Raw genomic sequence first — 22,752 nt, forward strand, 5'->3', positions numbered from 1 at the left:
AAAGTAGTAATCTGTTTAGTTTAGATTTTTCCACAATGTAGTTATAATTTGGGGTAGTGCGGAAAACCGGAAGTCTTAATGTTGCTGCCATGACACTAATCAAGTTGCCGGTTGGTTTCGTTTTCCAAGGAGGTTTCTTTGAAACTGTTGAACTTGAAACACATGCGGTCAACAACAACGCAAGCTTGGTGAAGGAAGTACTAGAAATATAAACATTGCTTTCTGGTGGCAGGGGTATAAACAGAGTGGCATCAAAGGAATTTACTGGTCTTGGATTTCTGGATTAAAGTTTATTGAATTTCTATCAACACGTTTTGCATTTAATTTAAACTACAATCAAGCACGAAAGAATGCCCTTTTCATCACCAATCAATAGATTTAGCCTATCACATAACCAAACCACAGGGTGTGTTTGTATGGAGAGCCTAAATTCAAAGTGAAAATGAAAAAAGGAGATCTTTAATTGATTTGCAAAAATTATGAATAGATTTTCAGTGTATCATGACACAATAACATGTTATATTTATGTGGTAGCAACTGAGCCTGGGGACACAGTTAGCACAAAGCACTTGAACAGGCTACACTACCTCAAGCAAGAACAAATTGAGAATAGTCAATGAAATCACTAAATTGCTGCTGTGCTTTAAAATAAGTTCCTTTAGGACATTCCATTTGCATATATGCTAGAATGTGCAGTAATCTTGTGTAATTATCAATAGTTGAGGCATTTAGCCCACTCCTGCATGGTAGTTCACTGCATGTAGAGCATTTTCGAATTCCAGAGAATAAACATTGTCAGCTCCCTTCAAGGCCACTGTGGCTACACAGAACACACGCAACATTATCACAAAAACTTGTGATGGATAGAATTTCTCTTTCTATTATGGTGTGATGATTAACATCCTAGCACATTAGAAAACTTAAACATCATTTTGATGAACTGTCATTCTAAATGGACAACACACAGTAAGAAAAGAATGCAATCAAATGCTTTAACAGTATTTTATTGTTTACTTTCATATACAAAAAGATACAATTGAAATAATCCATACTAGTATTTTTTCTCTAACAGTCAGGGTGTAGTTGTTTCACACTGGGCAAATACTACATTCATACTGGTTTATTCTGGCACCAAGTGCAGAGTAGAAACAGCCACACCCCAACAACTAGGCAAATCTACTTGGATAATGAGTTCTAAAATTACCACAGTAAAAAGGAACAATGATCCACTGCAAATTAAAGAACTATGTTACACTGATCGTTCAAAAAGTCCTCATGTCATTACGGCAATACAATGGATGTTGGATTTTTCCAGGGCATTTCATATACATAAAACTTTTAAACATATTCTTCAATCCAAAAGAGGGGTTTACAGCAACAATCAACTCTCCGTATACATTTTATCTTATACAGATTTATTTGAGTATATTTATGTTAAAATCAGTAGTACAAGCCATCTCTGTTCTACAATTTAGCTACAATAGTGAAACATAACCTACAACATTTACATTTCACGTATCCTGGTATAGAAACATCACTTTTAAATAAGACCCCTTGACAAAACAAGAAACCCCCCTTGACCCGTTTGCCGAATCCTGCACCCTTGTTTTGGTGGGTCTTGGAAGAAAGACGTGGTGAATCAGTTCTTTGCAGTGGAATCGTTTTTCGGATTTGTTTGAACACTTCCATGTGCAAAGAGCCACTGATGAGCTCTTATGAGGAACAAAAAAACATTCCACATTGACATTGTTTACCAACAGCAAATTCCACCTGGTTTTAAAGGAGCGAAAGAAACTGGCACTGTATGGAAGTGGCTTTTTAAAGCAGCAAGCTCTACTAACCCAGAGGCTACAAAGATATTGGACGTTCTTAGTGTTTAGTCATTGGCATTTAGAATCAATAGTTCTCCCCTGCTGGGGAAGATCTTAATACTTAAGGAGGTTAAGTCGATTGCCCAGGCTCACAGCTCGCTGCTGCTGTTTGACACAGGACCTGAACACTGATCTCTTGGAAAACGAGGTAACGTTCACATGGCCTGAGTGACTGTCTATGCACAGTAAATAAGTAACGTAATAACACTAAAAGATGCTCATAGAGAGTTGTGTAAAGTAAAAAGAAGTAGACGTCTAAGAGGGATTGATGACCAATCTAAGGGTACAATAGTAATTAGTGTTGTTGGGACTTTTTTAGTGAGGTAGACAGGACTATAATGAAATCTCGGCTAATTTAAATGTTGTTTTTTTTCTTCAGTTCTGTCAGATGACAGAGTGAGCTGTCAAACCAGTGTACACTAACAATTTCAGCTGGGAAAGTAGCAGAGGAAGCACTTGAACATGGTTTTCCATACAATACCATTTCTTAGCTGTTGAAAAGCTCGGAAAGGAAGAGGGTTTTCACATTGTCAAGGGGTGGATCATACATGTTACACCAGTACAAACGAGGTTTCCTGTTGGTATGACGAAAGTGTACATAATTTTTCTGTAGTAGATGACTATCCAGCTAGCAACACTGTTTCACGTGAGGTCTGAGGTAATTGGTTCCTGAACAACCTGGATCTAAGACTGCATCCAGAATTACAGCTGGTCACTAAGATTTTTATATATATTAATCTATATATACAGTGCCTTGCGAAAGTATTCGGCCCCCTTGAACTTTGCGACCTTTTGCCACATTTCAGGCTTCAAACATAAAGATATAAAACTGTATTTTTTGTGAAGAATCAACAACAAGTGGGACACAATCATGAAGTGGAATGACATTTATTGGATATTTCAAACTTTTTTAACAAATCAAAAACTGAAAAATTGGGCGTGCAAAATTATTCAGCCCCTTTACTTTCAGTGCAGCAAACTCTCTCCAGAAGTTCAGTGAGGATCTCTGAATGATCCAATGTTGACCTAAATGACTAATGATGATAAATACAATCCACCTGTGTGTAATCAAGTCTCCGTATAAATGCACCTGCACTGTGATAGTCTCAGAGGTCCGTTAAAAGCGCAGAGAGCATCATGAAGAACAAGGAACACACCAGGCAGGTCCGAGATACTGTTGTGAAGAAGTTTAAAGCAGGATTTGGATACAAAAATATTTCCCAAGCTTTAAACATCCCAAGGAGCACTGTGCAAGCGATAATATTGAAATGGAAGGAGTATCAGACCACTGCAAATCTACCAAGACCTGGCCGTCCCTCTAAACTTTCAGCTCATACAAGGAGAAGACTGATCAGAGATGCAGCCAAGAGGCCCATGATCACTCTGGATGAACTGCAGAGATCTACAGCTGAGGTGGGAGACTCTGTCCATAGGACAACAATCAGTCATATATTGCACAAATCTGGCCTTTATGGAAGAGTGGCAAGAAGAAAGCCATTTCTTAAAGATATCCATAAAAAGTGTCGTTTAAAGTTTGCCACAAGCCACCTGGGAGACACCAAACATGTGGAAGAAGGTGCTCTGGTCAGATGAAACCAAAATTGAACTTTTTGGCAACAATGCAAAACATTATGTTTGGCGTAAAAGCAACACAGCTGAACACACCATCCCCACTGTCAAACATCGTGGTGGCAGCATCATGGTTTGGGCCTGCTTTTCTTCAGCAGGGACAGGGAAGATGGTTAAAATTGATGGGAAGATGGATGGAGCCGAATACAGGACCATTCTGGAAGAAAACCTGATGGAGTCTGCAAAAGACCTGAGACTGGGACGGAGATTTTTCTTCCAACAAGACAATGATGCAAAACATAAAGCAAAATCTACAGTGGAATGGTTCAAAAATAAACATATCCAGGTGTTAGAATGGCCAAGTCAAAGTCCAGACCTGAATCCAATCGAGAATCTGTGGAAAGAACTGAAAACTGCTGTTCACAAATGCTCTCCATCCAACCTCACTGAGCTCGAGCTGTTTTGCAAGGAGGAATGGGAAAAAATTTCAGTCTCTCGATGTGCAAAACTGATAGAGACATACCCCAAGCGACTTACAGCTGTAATCGCAGCAAAAGGTGGCGCTACAAAGTATTAACTTAAGTGGGCTGAATAATTTTGCACGCCCAATTTTTCAGTTTTTGATTTGTTAAAAAAGTTTGAAATATCCAATAAATGTCGTTCCACTTCATGATTGTGTCCCACTTGTGGTTGATTCTTCATAAAAAAATACAGTTTTACATCTTTATGTTTGAAGCCTGAAATGTGGCAAAAGGTCGCAAAGTTCAAGGGGGCCGAATACTTTCGCAAGGCACTGTGTATATATAGAGAGATTAATATATATATATATATAGAGCATTTTTTTGTCAGGTACTAATAACAAACAAACAAAGAGGGGCGCCGCAGCAGTGGCTTCAGCAACGACGATGAGGAAAATAAAAGGCACAACATCAGAACACCTCAGGATTTTAGTCCAAAGCTCCAGCAATAGCAATGTTACTGATATTACATGCTGTTTGTATTCCAAGACTTCAGATTTGTCATCATGAACCCAAATGTGAGTATTGGTAATAATAGATCACTGATTTTACCCTGTCCAATGTACTAAAGCTAAAATATTCATTTGGAAAGATGTGTTAAGTCCAGCTCCCATCCCTCTGCTCTCAGATAAGACTAAACTAGAGTGACCGTAGAATCATTAAAATGGCACCAGAGTAAAAACCCAGACAATGATGAAAGACCAGAGTAATACTTGCCTTTCCCATCGTGGCTAAAACTTTAAAACCACCGATTGGTATTGCATAATTCATCATAACAGTGACCCCCCCCCCCCCAAATTGAAAGAATTAAACCCTTAAGACCGCACGACATATGTAATGCTGAGAGTGCAACGGGCCACTATTTGGAAAGAAACTTTAGAGCTTTTCATTTGGAAGTCTAACAACTCACTTTTGTAGACCTTACTCCCTGCACTGACACTCCCTCCCCATCAAATTAATCCACTTAGCTCTGGAAAAGGTGGCAAAAATGTCAAAGCAAGGAAAATACGTCAGATTATTTTGTCTAGCGTCTCAAATCATCAAAGTCAAAGGATCATAGGACAGAAGGATTTTGTCTCCGCTGTTCCACATAAACAGAACTCTCAAATATAGAAAAAAAGAAAGACTTTGGTTCCCCTTCTTTCAGACTTAGGTGCAAGGATTTGGCTACATGTTTTTCATGGTCAAAGGTCTATAAAAGAAGGTAAACCTATCATAACTCAACAAGCTTTATGACCATGACTTGGGGATCAGCAAACCCACCAACCTTCCTCTTGACAACAAAGCGCATCTTGAACAAGATGTTTTGGTTGGTCGCTAGCTCAAGGGCCTATTGCAGTACCTATGAGGTTATTCTGTCATACCAGAAACAATATGTAGGACTATTGCTGTAGATATTGCTTGCTACATTTATATCCAAACTTGCAATTTCTTGCTCCCATTACATTTATAGCAGAAATACTGTAAACCATAGTGTTACAATAAGCTTCCTGAAAAGATAGACATCAAACACTAACCTGATAATTTGACACAAACATAACCCCGATTTGCTAACAGGCCATTGAAATCAAAGCAAGAATACCTCCATTCTGGTTAATGATAAAATGGTGGGGAGTCAATCCAGAGAAACTAAAAAGTGCTAAACAAGCGTGCGCTACCTTGGCAGAATGAGAAATTATTTTCTTGCCCACTTGGCAAATATTACAGAGAAAGTGGGGCTCCTTGAAAAGTAGTCTCTTAACAGACCTAAATACATGTTAAAGTTTCCTAAGCCCAAAAGCTCAAATAAAGCTAGCTGTGGTTTTCCTACTCAAAGTAGCTGGATCGCAGCGATCTGCAGGCCCACATCAATCACTGGGGTTCATGATGACAAGAGATTGAAGTCATGAGTGTCTCAATGCTCTCACTTCTCCATGGGTATCCCTAAAACACCCCGAAAGACTCTGCGCACATGGTTCCACTTACACACATGCGGAACACTGGTAAACGATGTAGAACCTTAAAAGAACGTATGACACCGTGAATTAAACTTAAAGCTCTCGTCTGTAGGATGTAGTGCTAAGGTGCTGAAGCCGCCGCCATGGTGTCTCTTGTCAGTCAATGTGTGAGGAAAGGAGATGAAGGGATGAGAATCCAGGGACACTACCCCCCCCCCCCAAGGCGCTATCAAATCAATCATCAATTGAGAACAATTTCATAAAAATATGACTATGCTTTAAAAAGTTAGAACGCTATAAATCGAGAAACTAATTTGGAGATGCGTTGCTTTGTATAAGGAAATTCAATGGTATCTCTTAGTTCTCAATTTGTATTTTCTGTATAAATGCTTTCTTTTTTTTTTATAGAGGAATGGGATAAGTCATTAAAATACATTTTAAAAGCAATGACAAACCCAAGGTATATCCTGGGGTATGCAAAAATATTACAGGTGAGACACGGTGGTGGTGGGTGGATATTCGTTTTTCTGGGAGGAAAATCAAATGCAAGGTTCAATGTCCCTTTAGGTAACGGAGAGGGGGGGAGCCAGCACAAATCATGAATAATGCCTAGGTGTCATATATTGGTAGAATACTACAACTGTATACAGCTATTTACACTATTTTCTTTCATTTATACAACATGTTGCGGTAGCACTATTTTTCCAAAACTCCCTAATCATATAAGCCAAAAAAACTCACATTAAAATATACTTAATACAAGTCAACACAACTAACAAAATATATAACAGAACTCATACACGTAGAAAAATCTGAGGTATTTCTGGTTTGAGGTGGTCTGTGGTTCATTAATGTTTTTTGTTTTTTTTGCGTTTCGTTTTATGTTTTCTCTACTAGATTTTATTGTTCACCTCGGAAGCCTTGTACGTTGGTAGACATGACTTTTGCTGTTTTATGCATGTTTCCTTTACTACTGAGAGTTGCACGTGTAATGCACAGAAAAAAAGGAACACAGAAATATATTCATCTTTGAGTTGAAACAGCAGCATTGTGGACATTCACTGTTACATTATGGCATACGGAAATGTGGTTTCTTGCGTGCCACTTTTAAGACAAAAAAAGTTCCATGTTCGTTTTCAGTTTCTTTTTTTCCTTCTAATGAATGAGAACGTGTAACTAATCGTAATGAAGTTAAGTTTAAACCGCTTGTTACGCTCGGTGCCCTGTCAAAAACGGTTCTACAATGCAGGACCTACCCGGTCAAAACTAAGTTTGGTCCCTGTGCGAAAGAGGTAAATAACAAAGGGACCAGGCAGTGATGATTCAACTGTATTCCCTCCTGCTCAACACTAGTGAAGGATATAGGCTTTTGCTGAGGCCTAGAATGGGCCTCTGTGGAGAAGAGTCTAGGTCCTTAGCTCCCAATGTCCAATCTACTGACTGAAATAAAGGAGGAGAAAAAAAACGGAACAAAAATACATTTAACTTATCTTCAGATGTTTACGGCTGAAACTTTTTATGGTCTTAATCTCCATCCCTCTCCGCTACACACACACACACACACACACACACACACAGTCACTCTCACTGCACAAGCAGTCACACGCAAACACACACCCACCCAAAATGCATACATATCTTCCCCAGGGTCTTGCACCGATTGTGTTTTTTGTGGTTGTTTGGGCACGTTCTGTGTTTAGACTCCATTTTGATCTCAGATAAAAAGGCTCTGAACCAAGTCAGAAAAGCCCCTCCCACTAAAGTTTGCCCCCTCCGACCACTCAAGGGCGGCAGTTGTGGCTCTCGCCCTACTTTACAGGACGCGTTGCGATATCACCTCAAATCAACATCTCCTGCCCCTTGAGACTGGTTACCTGAGAAGTAGTTCCATACCAAAACGCACTATCCAGATGATGTGATGTCCAATCTCTGAATGTAAGCCATTTCCTTTTGAACTTTTCAACATGCACTCATAAGAATGCTGTAGCCAACCACATCCATAGTCACCAGCCTGAACACAGAAAAAACCTAAAAGAAATGAGTCCAGTTGTTTTCCACTTTGCCCTGTGTTCTAGAGACACCCGTTAGTTCCGAAGGTTTGTATGGGACACGCTGTCGGAAAGGTAATGTTTTCTGAAAACTAAAATCCCTTGAGTAAGGTTAGTTGTGTGTAACAGTCTTAAATGTTCCTACAAGGTTTATGCAGCATTGTTGTATTGTCCAACGTGGTAGATGGTTGCTTGGTTGGTGGGTGAGTTGGTTGGTTCTGTCACAGGCAATCCTGTCCAGAAGACAGAAAAAGAGGAATAAACTAAACCCAAAGAAACTACTGAGAGCTGAAAACATCTGAGGTACCTGCACCTTGTCAGCATTCATAAGTCGGCACCTGAATGCGCTTTTGAGATGTCCATTTAGCTTTTTTTGTCCTGTATTGATAAAAAAAAAAACAGTATAGAAGAAGTGTGCTGGTAATAGTGATCCGATCGGAAATCAAATAGAAATAATAATAATTAATAATTAAAAAAATTCAGGATAAAATAGCAGCTGCATTCATGTTTTTTTTCTGAGATCCGCTGAGGCTTAAGAAGACGAGTGGTTGTTTTGTATGCTTGCTTGCCGCTCTGCGTTGGGAGGGTTGGTGGTGGTCGGGTTGAGACTCAGATACTGGACTCTTTGGGTGGCAAGTCCACGTTGGTGACAGAGGTCACCATGGAGACCAGGCAGTCCGAGGTAGGGGGGCTGGTCAGCCGGCGGATCTGCGAGATGCGCTCCTCCACGCAGCCAGCAGAGAGGCGCGCCTCCGCGTCATGGTCCCAGCACTCCTCTATCGTCTCACACATAGACTCCAGGCCCTGGGAGACACATCAGTTAGGACAGGAACTCAGCATTTAGCAAAACCAATCTGCTTATTTATTGTAATTTAAGTGTTATTACATGCATGTATTAACATCTTATTCAGTGTTTGTTAGATGTATTAAATGTGTATTAACGGGGCGGAGCTGACATGGTTTTTAGTGCTCTCCTGCCAATTTCGGCTAAACTTCTTTTAATCTCTTATTTTCTCTTAATCTCTTATTTTAAATCCTCGTAACAAACAGGACAATGTCAGGCGTATCTACATCCATTATGAATCGACTTAAACATAGTGCTCCTAAAACATGAAGAACATATCACAGACAACGTGGTCCAGGTTAGACCAGTTAGCCCTGCTAATTCAGCCAGCTCTACTAACCCAGTTAGCTCTGCAAGCTCCTCACACCACGAGTCTGACATGACAACCAACGATGTAGACGACCTAAACCAGAACCAAGGGGTTATGGAAGCAATCTTTGCCATGGGGGCAGGCTTTTTCATCAAACTTGAAGGTGTCCTAACGGGGATTAGTGAGGTTAAACGTGACCATCAAGACTACTTCACGCGCTTGGACGAATCAGAGGAACGCATTAGCATGGTGGAAATTACTGTCGTCCCTTTCGACTCAATGACCGTAAAGTTGGATAAACAGGTGGCGGACCTTACTTCAAAACTAAGCTCGCTCGAGAACCACCACAGGTCTAATTTGAGACTGGTTAATCCACCCAAAAAAGTGGAAAAAGGTGACGTAGTTGCAAGAGAGAGATGGCTTACCGAGGCATTGGGGCCGGACAACTTTCCGGACGCCTTGCGCATTGCATTGAAAGAGCCCTTCGCTTCAGGCTCCTACAGGCCCGAGAAACCACCCCCTCTCAGAGTCCTTATCATTAAGTTTCTCAACTTTCAAGACAAACTCCAAGTGATGCAGAAAGCCAGGTCTGTGTATGGGCAAGGTGATGTACCCAAGAGATCATGTTCTTCCCTGACCTATCCACGGACCTGCACCAAAAAAAGAAAAGGCTACGAGGGGGGAAACGCCAGCTCAGGTTCCTCAACATTGCCTTTGGAATAGCCTTCCCAGCTAAACTACGTCTGACTTACAATCGACGGTCACACGAGTTTGAATCTCTATATGACAGGCGAGATAGCTGTCCATTGAGCATTGGACGCCATGTTAAGTTTAATTATGTTAATCACTCTCTTCCATTGGATTACATAAAACACTAAAATGTCAGACAAGATGTTTAGCTCCATGTCAACGGACACATCGGGACCTTATTCATTCTGGACCACAGAGAAGCATCGGGACTACTTTATATGATGACTTAAGTTTCAATCATATCCTTGGACTAAAATAATTGACACTCACGTGCAAGCCTGACATCAACATCATGTGCAAGGGTCTTTGGGTAACGTAGCGCATATTCAATGGTATCGCTTTATCTCAAGTAGCCTGTTAATTTCTGAGCTTTGATATTTTTGGGGGGTTTATAAACTTACTAATGGTATACTACGTTAACACTATATGTATGGGCCATTTTGCTACTTGGTAGACCCTGTGTTGTGGCTCATCTACAACTATTTAGGACTGTCCATATTGTAACGTTAGTTAGGATTCACTAACTAGCGTTACTGTTTTAGGTGGAGCTATTCTTTGCTACTTTTCAAACGAATACTACATTATATTTCACATATCTTCCTAGATATGCCTTTTGGTGTGATATTTCATACAACATCTTTTCAAGATATGCCTTTTGTTTTGTTCATGAGGAGTAATGGCCGAGAAGGCAGGAGACACTTTTGTTGAGCGTCACATTGGTTAGACTGCTCCCTGTAACGGATCAGTCGTCCACCAGACTACACTCTACGATTAGAGGGAGGTGGGAGAGGAAGCATTGGGTGTCTCGGTTAAGGAGACAAGGGAATGGGGTTCAGTGTTTTCCTGTTAGGATAGATTTATGTTCTTTCCAACAGATCTTTACATATTTTCCTCACTACAAAATATTAATGCGGTCCTTGTGGTTACTAAGCATATTTTAGATATGCCTTTATGCTATAGCTTATTCCATGTTTACATCTTTGGTTAGATGACTTCAAACGTAAAACAAATGTACTTTGTGGAATGTCCATGGAGTTTGTAAACTACCCAAGCTTAAAACGGTTATTACTAGGTTTAAACAACTTCATTCTTCTATTGTGTTTCTACAAGATACTGTTGAAGGATGAGCTATTTAAAGTACGCAGGAGGTGGCAAGGGCAGGTAATAGCATTCTGTTTCTCTTCTCATTCTCGTGGTGTTATGTTTAAAAAAAAATCTGTTCCGTTTCAAGTGGACGATATTATAACTGATACAGCTTGTAGATACATTTTGATACAGGGAACTCTTTTGAATAATCGTATTAATCTGGTTAATGTTTATGGTCCTAATGATGATAATCCCAAATTCTTTGAGAATGTATTTCTATTGATAGGACTTTACCAGGAAGGGAGTCTAATGACAGGGGATTTTAATTGCACTTTTGATCCTCATCTAGATCACTCCTCTTCACACTCGCAGAGTAGAAAGGAATTAAAGCATTTCATGACATCTATGTGAACCTTGGAGAACTCAGAACCCGAGTAAAAAGGCGTATTCATGTTACTCGTTGACATTTAAATCATATTCTCGTATAAACAACTTGTGTTTCTTGCTGATTGCTTCCCAATGTAGCAGGAAATGGATATGATAGTATTGTTCGGTGTGACCATTCCCCCGTGTCATTATTCTATAGGGATACAAAACTAGTAAAAGGATCTTCTAGATGACATTTGCATCCCAGATGGTTACAGGACCAAGACTTTTACATGACTTACCAGTTTCAAATCAAATCAATCTAAAAATGAGAGATGGACAGCCAAATCTGAAAATTGAAGGGAAGCTTTTTTGGATAACTTAGAAGACAAGGAATTATTTGTTCTTAAAGCTCAGTATGAAGAACTTCCTCCCCTCAAAGACCACAAACAGCTTAACGAGGCTGAAGCAGTACTATGATCAAGGTGAAAAACCTGGTAATTTGCTTGCCTAGTGCATTAAGAAGAAGTTAAATTCAGACAGAGCCATTAATGCAATTCATTATTTACCAGAACAATTATCAATGGAGCCTGTAGAAATAAACCAAACATATGGTTCCTACTACAACACACTTTACTCTGAAAGTCCTGAGAACTTAACTAATCAGACATCATTTTTGGATGGTCTTGATTTTCTCCTCTATTTCAGAAGACACAAAATTGGACCCGGAAAAAGGAATTGGATTGTGTTGAAATATCTGATGCTATTTCAAATATGAAGGGAGGTAAAGCGGCAGGTCCAGATGGGCTCCCAATAGACATTTCGAAGATATTTAAGGACAAACTTCTAGGTCCACTTTTGGATATGTATGCTGAATCCTTTCAGCAAGGTTGTTTCACCTTTAAATCACTCTTATTCTAAAGCCTGATAAATCCCAGACAAAATGTGAAGGTTAAATTGGTCTATCTTCTGAACTTGGACTCAAAAAATATTGCTAAAGCTTTAGCCAGGAGATTGAATAGAATGCTCCCATATAATACACAAAGACCAAAATGGCTTCGTGAAAAACCGTCAAGGTTTTCACAATGTGAGGAGCGTACTAAACATAGTATCAGGGGACTGCACTGCCATACTCTACCTTAATGTAGAGAAGGCATTCGATAGATTTGAAGTGCTTAAGAGATTTGGATTTGGGTTTAACTACTTCTGTAAATGGATTAAGATATGATATACAGACCCCACTGCAGAAGTTGACACTAACAACTTGATCTCACAACCTTAAGTTTTTTCAGGGCACGAGACAAGGATGTCCAGCCAGTCCAGGATTATTTCCTTCAGCTTTGAACCCCTTGCCATTGCAGTAAGGTCCCACCCGTCAATTAGTGGAATTATAAAATTGGATTTTGAACATCGAGTGGCCCTGTATGCCGATAATACCCTCTTATTCCTAACAGATCTAAAGAATTCTCTCTTCCCTCACCAATTTAATTTATAACTTTGGGCAGTTTTCTGGGTTGAAAGTTAATAAAAACCAAGTCTTCTATCCTTTTCCTCAACAAGCAAGAGAGACTGCATCCAGTTGTACAGCATCCTTCGGTTAATAGAGAACAAGGTTTCACTTATCTTGGTATTAAAATCACACCAGAAATAAGCTTAAGTTCAACAAATGATGAACCCATGGTAACGAGTGCAACAGAACCCATCAACAGATGGGCATCATTGCCTAGATCTATTATTGGTAGAATAAATATCATTAAGATGAATATCCTGCACAAATGTTTTATCCATTTCAATAAATTCTTCTGGCTCCACCACCTTTTTTTCCCAACCAAAGTTCAGAAAGATACTTCCAAATTGTATCTGGATCAACAGAAAACCAAGGTTTAGACTTTCTCTTCTTTATTTGACCTATGGCAGAGGGGGTTTGCAACTTCCAAACCTACAGTTTTATTACTGGGCTACACAACTTAGGGCTGCAATGTTTTGGTTCTCCAAGAAACCATACTTACCCTGGCTGCAGACTGAAATGCTATCCACAAAAGGCTTAACTTTGGATGGATATTTGTACTCTGCTCCATTTAAGAAGCTAAAGAAGAATACTACTAATCCCCTTTTAACAAACACCCTAACTATATGGCACGAAGTACAGAAATATCTGTGCGAATCCCCTGTATTATCCAGTTTTACACCAATTTGGTGCAATGACAATGTCACACCTTAAAGAATGGGCAAGAAAAGGAATTGTTAAAGTAATGGATTTATACAATGAAAAGGGGCTCATGTTGTTTGAAGAACTAAAGGTAAGATTTAACTTAACACAAAAGCATTTTTTCAAATACTGACAATTGAGAAGCTTTATCCTTTCCAGTCTATAACAATCTGCCCTACAACCTCCTTTGACCACTAGAGAAACGCTCTCTGTTAATATGCGTTACGGGAGAGGTCAGATGACATCATTATATGGGAAAATGGTAGCTACTCACAAAGACAACTCTGATAGTAAGACACTTCAGTGGATACATGATTTGCAGGAAGATATTTCAGCAGAGGACTGGGTTATGATATGCTCTAGAGCTCAGATACAGACAAACACCTGCCTGAGATTGCTGCAATACAATTGGATAATGAGAACATATATCACACCCATGTTAAGCTCCACAAAATTGACCCTAATACCCCAGAAAAGAAGGCAACATGTTTACGCACTCAAGTCATGCCTGGGTGACATATTGTGGGAAATGTGAATCAAACTGTACGGTTTTAAGTACTGTACATCCCAGCATTGACCCACTGCTCTCTGCGTTGGAGACAGAGCTGGCATACTCACAGCGTGTTTGAGCCAGCAGTCCTTGAAGACCGGTCTCATCTTTTTGTGGACCACCACCTCCTGTAAGTCCTCCAGGGACGGGTGCTGGCCGATTTCCTCCTCAAACGGCAGCATGTACTCATCCACTGGGCCTGACCAATCAACACAACAGCAACGTGTCTTAGCACGGAACGCCTTACAGGCTATGCTACATCGTTACCCATAAGCTATGCATTCTCATTTGTCTATTACACAGCATTAAAAGGTCTCATCCTGATTCCAATGTGGTATGGTTGCTGATTAATCGCAGAGTAGGATCCTGTGTGTGTGCTTGCGTGTTTATGACTCACCGTCGGCCGCCTTGCAGCGCGACACCAGCTCCCACAGCACCAGGCCCATGGCGTACATGTCTATCCTGAGAAAGGCGTCCCGCTGGAAGTTGATGGCACCTTCCAGGACCTCCGGGGCCATGTAGCGCCTGGTACCCACCTGGACGACAGAGATAGACGGACACGACACTGTCAGACAAGGTCCACTACGCACACACACTTCCTTGTCGTGTGAGTATGTGGAGCTAACTTTAAAACAGTATTTCCATGATGGCACTTGTTCATAGTTAGTATGATACATTTTCACGGCTTAAATGGCTCCCTAATTCATGTACACTAGTCAAAAGCAGCTAACCCTTGGGACGCAACCAGACTGATGGTAGCCCACTCACCTGGCCGTGAGTGTCCCCTGGGGGCTTGCCCGGCTCGAACCGCACCGCCAGCCCAAAGTCCCCGATGATGGCCGTCAGGTCCGTCCGCAGCATCACATTCTTACTCTTGAAGTCCCTGGAAGGAGAAGGAAGCGAGGACGGGGGTTCATCGACAGTTTTTTTTAGCCAATTAATTAACGTCGGTGATTGGCCTGAGAGTTTCCCCCCCTGACTTGGGATCCGTTTGCCCTTTGTCAAGCCTGAACTTATCCTGAACTACAAACAAATAAAGCCCACCAAGAACGGTCCGTCTAGACTTATGGCTCGGTTTGATTGTAACAGAATTGAAGTGAATTCCCAATGGAATAAACTGTAAACAATTTTGATGCCATGCAGAAAAATAAAATTGCAGTCCAGAGATTTGAGTGCAATAATAATAATAATAATAATAACAACAACAGACACCCTCAGGATTAGATGCCTCCGGATTGCAGAATGAAGACACAGGGGACCGCAGACAGAACGAAGATTCAGCATAAACATCAATACGCTATAGGATTAACCTCAACTTTACTTAGCAGATGGGTCATTGAGAAAACAACAAGATGCTTGAACCAGGCCAAGTCTAGTGTTTCTCTCTTTTACACACGCATTTTTGAGTTCGGTTCAGTTTAGTTTTGATTCTTTAAAAAAATAAATCAAGTTTTCGATTTCGGTTTCAATTATTTGTTTAACATTAAATGCCCAATGCATTATGTGGGTTGAATGCTGTAACACAGAATAAAACTATTAATGGAAGTCCTGATGGTAGTGACTGCTCATCCCTTATTAAACATAATTTATTCACATTACTTTAATAAAATATTTCATTTGTGTATATTAACATTTGTTTTACTTGACTATAAGTCATCTCTATAGGGCTTCTGCCTATGCTGTCTGACAAAATACCCATTTTGTAGTTCAACCTAATTAAGGCATACTTTTTTATGACAGCGGAATACCAACCATCAATCACATGGATCATGTATTTTCAGATAGAGATGCCTCGAAGCAACAGCTGCTCTCTATATCACCTCATAATCTCGCATTCTTCGCTCTTCAGCAGCAGTCATAAAAGAAACAGACAGGACAAGTGTATGCGCAATGGATTATGGTCATTGTAGTTAGTTTAGCACATAAAATGTGGTAATTATGTAGAATATTGGCCAGTTGGAAACTACAACTCCCTTCTACATCGCACAGTTCAGGCTGGATCTAATTTTTCTCTAGAGAAACTGTGCAATGCCTGTATTGAGCTCACAGAAAAGTATCAAAAGAAATCAAATTCAAATAATTGAACCGACGTCACTCAAGTAGTTCATTTTAAAAAATAAATAATCAACATTTCTGTTAAATCGCTCAGCTCTAAACACACACCTAAGTGCTGAACTCGTGTGCCCTACCTGTGAGCAATGGCCGGTTTGGGTCCCTCTCCTTTGTAGCGAGGCACGTCTTCGTGCAGGTAGGCCAGCCCGCAGGCCATGGTCTCAGCGATGTGGCACAGCTCAGTCCAGCTGATTGCATTCCCTTTCAGATAGTCCGTCAGGGAGCCCTGGAGCATAGACAGAGAGAGACACACACGCCGCGCGCATACACAGAAAAAGAGAGAAAGAGTGAGAAAGAAGTGGCGCTGTTAACAACTAGCTACAGTAAGACATCCCCAGAGCACACTAAATAGCTTGTCAATGATTGAACTGGGAAAAATACAAGTGAACTCGACTGCAGAGACAGGGTTCACATCGTTTATTGTCTGAGAAATGCCAGCCAACCCACTGTGGTCAGTCAAATTGAGTGTTATTAAATTGTAGCAAACAACTTTCACGCTACTGAAAATTAAACAGCGAGGAAAATTAAATGGCAATAGCTCTGAGCAACAAAACGCAGCTTCCTCTGTGCCAATAAATAAATAGTGGATCTCTGTAGCAAGCCTGATACGAAAGCCTAGAGAACATTGCTAAAGCTCAGTGGCGGGACCTTGTTAAGGCTAACTGATATAAACGTATGTCCCAGGCTTACAGCTGATTTTATACTTCTTATACCCCCCCCCCCCCCCCCCCCCCCAAACCTAACCTCCCCACACCTTAACACCTCTCCCTCCACCCCAGTCTCGCTCCTCACCCTCTCGTGGAACTCAGAGATGAGCCACAGCTCCATCTCCAAGTTGGTCCCGCGCTTCTCGGCGGCGATGTAGCGCAGCAGGTTCTCGTGCTTCATCCCCGGTGTTAGGAACACATCCCGCTCGTTCGTCCACGACTGTTTATCCTGTGGGAGGACACAAAGAGTTACACCAAGGCTTCAGAGGACACAGACAGTTGAATCAACCTTTCAGCAACTTACCTGAATGGGGAAGACCTTGACAGCCACGTAGTCGTTCATCATCTGGGCCTTCCACACACAGCCAAAGCGCCCCCTGGCCTTAATCTCCAGCAACTGCAGGGGTTTGAGACCTACCAGGGGGGAGGGAGGGAGAACGAGGCCGGGATCCTGGTAGATCAAGAGGTCAGAACAGGTAAACACTGGGTCATTATATTCAACAAGGTTATGAGGATTGATTGCCACTCGCGACATACTTACAATTTATATAATAACTGGAGATTTTATATCAATGTAAAATATGAATTCTAATAGTCAGATAAGGCTTTATGCACAATGGCTTGTGTAAAGTAGATGTACAGATGCTGAAAACTGACAGTAGTAAACTAACAATGGTCCTATAGGTGGGACCTGTATCACGCCAGTGGCACCCGACTACCTCTAGATGGGGCTAGTCGTTAACAGAGGTCCTGTGTGGCCTACTTGGCAGCTTTGGGGCTACTAACAAGATGGCCTCCGAAAAACAAGGGATGAAAACGGCAAGAGCGAGAGAATACAGGAGTGAGAAACCACAAAGAGGTAGCACCACAGAAGATAAGCAAACAGCTCTACAGACAAAGAGAGTAAACAATACCGACAGACAGGAGGACCACAATAAGTAGTAATTTTCCTTTGATTTGAATCCTCTATTTGTTTTGTGTGTGTATTGTTCCACTTAGCTGAGGGAAGTCTACATGCACTTTAAACATGTCAAATAAATTCAGTCATTCAATGATGAAAACAGAAGAGTGATGGGAAGCAAAAGTGAAAGATGCGTAGCTAGGGAGGGAATTGGCCGACCTCATTGATGTCCACATGGCCATAGGGTGGCTTGTGGTGGCGGTACATCCAGAAGGCCAGCAGCAGGGCCATGGAGAGCATGGTGATGGGCAGCAGTGAGTAGACCAGCACATTGAGTAGTGTGGGCATGGGGGGAGGCGACTTGATCACTGGCGGTAGAGAGAGGGACAGAACACAGTGTTACCCAGCGGCCATCGAGGAGCGGGGGGGGGTGTGAGAGAAAATGACAAGAGGATAGGTAAAGAGGGAGAGGAAGGAAGAAGGGGAGAGAAGAAACCAGGAGAAGGGGGAAAAACAAGGAGGGAGTAGTGGAAAGGAGGGAAGGATAGGGAGAGAGGTAGATTGAGGGAGGGTAGAAAGAGGGGAAGGGGAAACTGGCAGAGAAATAGGAATAGTTAGGCACACACTATAGTTTTTTCCACCTTTCTAAGCCAAGCTTTGGCTTTAACACACACAAATAAGTTTGCTGCCTGTCTGGATGTCTGTGTGCTCAAGAAAATCTGGAGAGGAAAGGGAGCTGTAAAATATAAGAGGTGCTATTCTCCTGGGCAGAATTGCCCCTAACTTTTGGAGCTTCAGTCTGCAAACAGGCGGTGTAATTCAATACTCGTGTGGCCTCTTGCACATTTCTGTCCATCGTGTTTAAGATCCTACAATACCCCACTGTGAGGACCTTTCGGGGAACAAAGTCAATACTTAACCCTGGGTGAGGCCCGTGGAGCTTCCAACTCGATTTAAAGCTGGTATAGGTCTTACACGGATGTCAAATATAATATCAACTTACTGGGTTTCACGTCACACCAGGCAGGTTTAGAATACCAAGTTAACATACCAAGATATCACAGCAAAGCAGGTGATATTGGCTCGGGAAACAAATGGAGCGAGCAGTGATTGGGAAAATCAAATATTCCAAAATGACGACAAGCTAATTGAGATATGGGTCAACATAACATCTACATTTGACTAGCCCTTGACATCTGACCCCAGACAGAGGAGTACGGGAGTCATCAGGGGTACGATCCAGAAACACAAAATCTACTCAGGTCTGCAAAAGACTATATCAGATCTTAACAATGCCTTGAGGTGTTTTAACGTCTCAGGAACCCAACCATATATGGATCTTCTGATCTGCACAGGCCGGAGCAGAATTTGTTTAGAATATTGCAATCGAGGTGTAGCCTAACCATAGAAATGTAATTAGTAGCACAGACTTTTCCATTCGTGCTCTGTGACGGTTGGACCTGCGGCCCTATCTACTTTCTATTTCTATGGGTGTAAAACAAAGAGGTAGAGTCCTACAGGTTCACTTACATGGTCCGTTGATATCAGGCAGGTGAGTGAACCTCTCGTTGCAGAAGTTCCCCTCGCAGCAACAGAAGAACACCTGAGGATTCTCCTCTGTCGCCACACATTCTTGCCTGAGAGAAAGAACGGGAGATAACATTTAATTGACCGTCAAAGGGAAATGTTTTGGTCTAGGGTAGCGAAGGGAGCGCCTCCGCTTTCTATTGACTTCAGTAGTTCAGAGGGAATGTGGCTATACCCTATGAAGGGTTGTGTTCAGAACGCCATGAAAAGCAGTGAAACAGAAAGGTTCTACCTGAAACTGTCCAATCAGAAACTGTTCTTATATTTTCCGTTGCCAGACGTTTTAAAAAGCTTTGCTACAGTGTGCCCTACTGAACATGACCCCGGAGACAGAGCTAGATCCTATATGACCTGCTCAGATACCTAACTAACCCGTAGCTAACCACCCCCCTCCGTTCCCTTCCCTCACCATGCAACGCTCACACTATTGGCCTTGGTCTGATGCGGGGCCCACAGCGAAACGACTTATTGACCTCTGTGGAGGACAGGACTGGAAGGAGGGAGAGGACTGGCGGTGTCGCCATGATTCTGCTGGCGCCAGGCACATCGGCAGCGTCGGGCCATGTCAGCAATGTGGCGGCCTGGCGGGTCATTGGGCAGTGTCCTCTCTCCTCAGAGAGCTAGAGCCAATGGTGAGGCCAGCCAGTCGCCCCTGACAACGCTGAAAGGAGGCCGGGATTAAGGGCTGCTTAGCCTTGTGAGAGTCTCCTCAAGCTGTCCCGATATGAACTCAAAACTCCCACAAGAAACATGCTTGTAATCATGATGGAATTAAGATTGACATTTGAAGACATCATTGTATGTCTAGAGAAGCGGGATCACACTGAGATAACTGTGGCCTCCAGGATCAACTTACATGCTTTACTATATCAATGCATTTGAGGAACCTGGATCTTTGATCCCGCAGGGTATTAAATGTACACAATTAATTCAGAGCAGGTCGGACCACCTCACTGGTGCCGGCAAAGTAACATCCCTTTACCTAAATCTAATCTACAACAGTCGTGAGCGTTTAAAAAAAGCTTTCAGACTTAAGCCTGTCACTCAACACACTTCAGTGTTTGGTATTTCAAACACGCACCGGAGACTCTACTCGTCTGCTATTTTAAGAAGTGGTGACCTCTAGTTTTAAGCAACCTCGAATTGCTGCCGTTGCGTTTCAGATCAGTCATTGTTGCTGGCCCACTTTCACATGATGAGGGATCGGGGGAATCGTTTCATAGATAGCGTCCCACTATAATAAAGGCAAACACAGTTTTAGAATTGAGCTTTTAGAAAACGTCTGGTTAAATACCTCAAAACAAAAGCCCTTAATGCATTGGTGCCTTGGCTGTTCTCATTCAACACTACAACATGTTTTTCAGCTTTTATACAAATATCCTGCAGAAACATTTTAGAGTTGATCATTCAAACCATGTACACATCCACACAACATTTGTCTCGCTCTGTAAACAATGCAGTGGATTGGTCCTAGTCAAAACTTAAGGCACTTTGCTCCTCTCTAATGTGTATCTGGGGAGAAGTGACTGTATTCAAGCTTCTTATCCGGATCCATTTATTCAATGATTTCTCTTGGTTTCGGGAGCAAGGCCAGAAATAGATTGCAATGGCAGCAGGCAAGTGGTAGAAAAATCTAACGCACCACTCCGCCTGACTTCTCCCGAGACGTTATCGAGCACCTACGGGACCCGCCAGGCGCGGGATAATTGAATATTCCAGTTTGACGGAGAAACATTTAATATAGAGTCCAATAAAGCTTCCGATAAACGAAATGAAAACAAAAAAATGTTGGTAATGCGAGCATTGTGTGAGTTTGCACACACATGCCAGCTGTGAAGTCAATGCAGTAATGAGTGAATGACAAATCCAACTGTGTTTTAATGGTGTTTTATATATGGTGATATCTGATGTTTAGATGAACAGTCATTATACTCTAACATTTGTTGAGCCTTTGATCACACTAGGAAAATGAAACATTTGATACCAACCATAGAGAGGGACACAGATTCTACCTCAGCTCCACACCAGGGACTGTTTTGATTAAGCGTCTCAGAGTAGGACTGCTGATATAGGATCAGTTGCCGCCTTTAGAACTTAATGGAATATTGTTATATGGGCAGGGGGGACCTGATGCTAGATCAGCACCCCCATCCCGAGAAACTCTTGTATTTGTGAATACAAGGACCCTAATATTTTAGGCGGAGGAAGGCAGAGTTTATCGAATGTACAATACAGATTTATTAAATAGTTGATAGGCACAACGGTAGGAGATTCTACCTGTCATAGCAGTTGAAGTCATCCAGCCAGCAGCCCTTCTTCACCAGCTCTATGGTACCCGAGTTGTTTCGCCATGAGGCGTAGCAGTGCGACCGCTTGTCCTTCTCACCCTCGCAGCGCTCTACCCCACTCTGGTTGGTCTTCTCAATCTCATAGTTGATGTTATAGAACAAGCACTCCTGTGTGTCCACCTCTCCATGGCTTGGTCCTGTCAGACAGAAAGACGAGGTGCGTTAGTTTGGTCAAGTATCATAGTGGCACTGTTAGCCCAGGTTAAACACACCCTGTAACAGGGGTAGAACACACCCGGTAACTGATGGTTAAACACACCCGGTAACTGATGGTTAAACACCCGGTAACTGATGGTTAAACACACCCGGTAACTGATGGTTAAACACACCCGGTAACTGATGGTTAAACACACCCGGTAACTGATGGTTAAACACATCCTGTAACAGGGGTAGAACACTAGATTCAGCTGCGGGCTTATTTTTGTCGGAGAGGATGGTCGGGAAGACATACTATAATTATAATAATTTGTACACTGCAAATTGACAACTAAACCCAAAAAGAGATCGAATTTGAAAATAATAATGTCATACTTTGATACACAACTCACTTTTGGCTGAATTCCTGGTTATTTTAGTCCTTTTTTTTATACCAAAACACATTTAGACATAAACAATCAAAAATATGCTCTCCCTTTAAATACAACCAAATATGCAAGTCAGGATTCAGATATTATACAAAGATCAGGACCGATCAGAAATCACAGATCTGTAAAACCACTCAACCACTGTGTGTCAATGTGTTTTTGTTAAAAGAAAAGTTTGCTACTAAAGCACTCCAACTGAGGCAGGGGATTCTCCGGTATCACGTAGTGTGGTACAGTAGCGGTGATTTCTGTGGCGGTGGTGGGCGTGTTTGATGAGGACATGGCTCCCGGCACGGCGCCACAAATAGAAGCACCGGAGCCACCACCCTGCGGCGCACAGAAACTTGTCTCAGTTTCCTCTTTTGTCAAAACAGCACTCGAGACGTTACTCACGCCTTATTTTGATAACGGGGCAGAGGGTGAACATTTTCTGATCATGAAAGCGGATTACGAGA

General features: G+C 41.9%; 1 protein-coding gene across 1 annotated transcript in view; it reads right to left on the reverse strand.

The window, feature by feature from the left end:
- Positions 1–6,285: 6,285 nt before the first annotated feature.
- Positions 6,286–22,752, reverse strand: part of LOC139367025 (activin receptor type-2B-like) — a 58,662-nt gene continuing 42,195 nt past the window's right edge. The window contains exons 2-11 of the mRNA XM_071104911.1: positions 21,643–21,850; positions 19,309–19,415; positions 17,998–18,146; positions 17,182–17,328; positions 16,963–17,106; positions 16,248–16,396; positions 14,827–14,941; positions 14,456–14,594; positions 14,127–14,257; positions 6,286–8,747 (exon numbers count right to left, since the gene is read on the reverse strand). Coding sequence (XP_070961012.1) covers positions 8,553–8,747; positions 14,127–14,257; positions 14,456–14,594; positions 14,827–14,941; positions 16,248–16,396; positions 16,963–17,106; positions 17,182–17,328; positions 17,998–18,146; positions 19,309–19,415; positions 21,643–21,850 — 1,484 coding nt within the window. The 3' untranslated portion in view covers positions 6,286–8,552. The remainder of the gene's footprint in view (positions 8,748–14,126; positions 14,258–14,455; positions 14,595–14,826; positions 14,942–16,247; positions 16,397–16,962; positions 17,107–17,181; positions 17,329–17,997; positions 18,147–19,308; positions 19,416–21,642; positions 21,851–22,752) is intronic.

The sequence above is a fragment of the Oncorhynchus clarkii genome, chromosome 15 (assembly GCF_045791955.1).
Source record: "Oncorhynchus clarkii lewisi isolate Uvic-CL-2024 chromosome 15, UVic_Ocla_1.0, whole genome shotgun sequence".
In the NCBI taxonomy this organism is placed as follows: domain Eukaryota; kingdom Metazoa; phylum Chordata; class Actinopteri; order Salmoniformes; family Salmonidae; genus Oncorhynchus; species Oncorhynchus clarkii.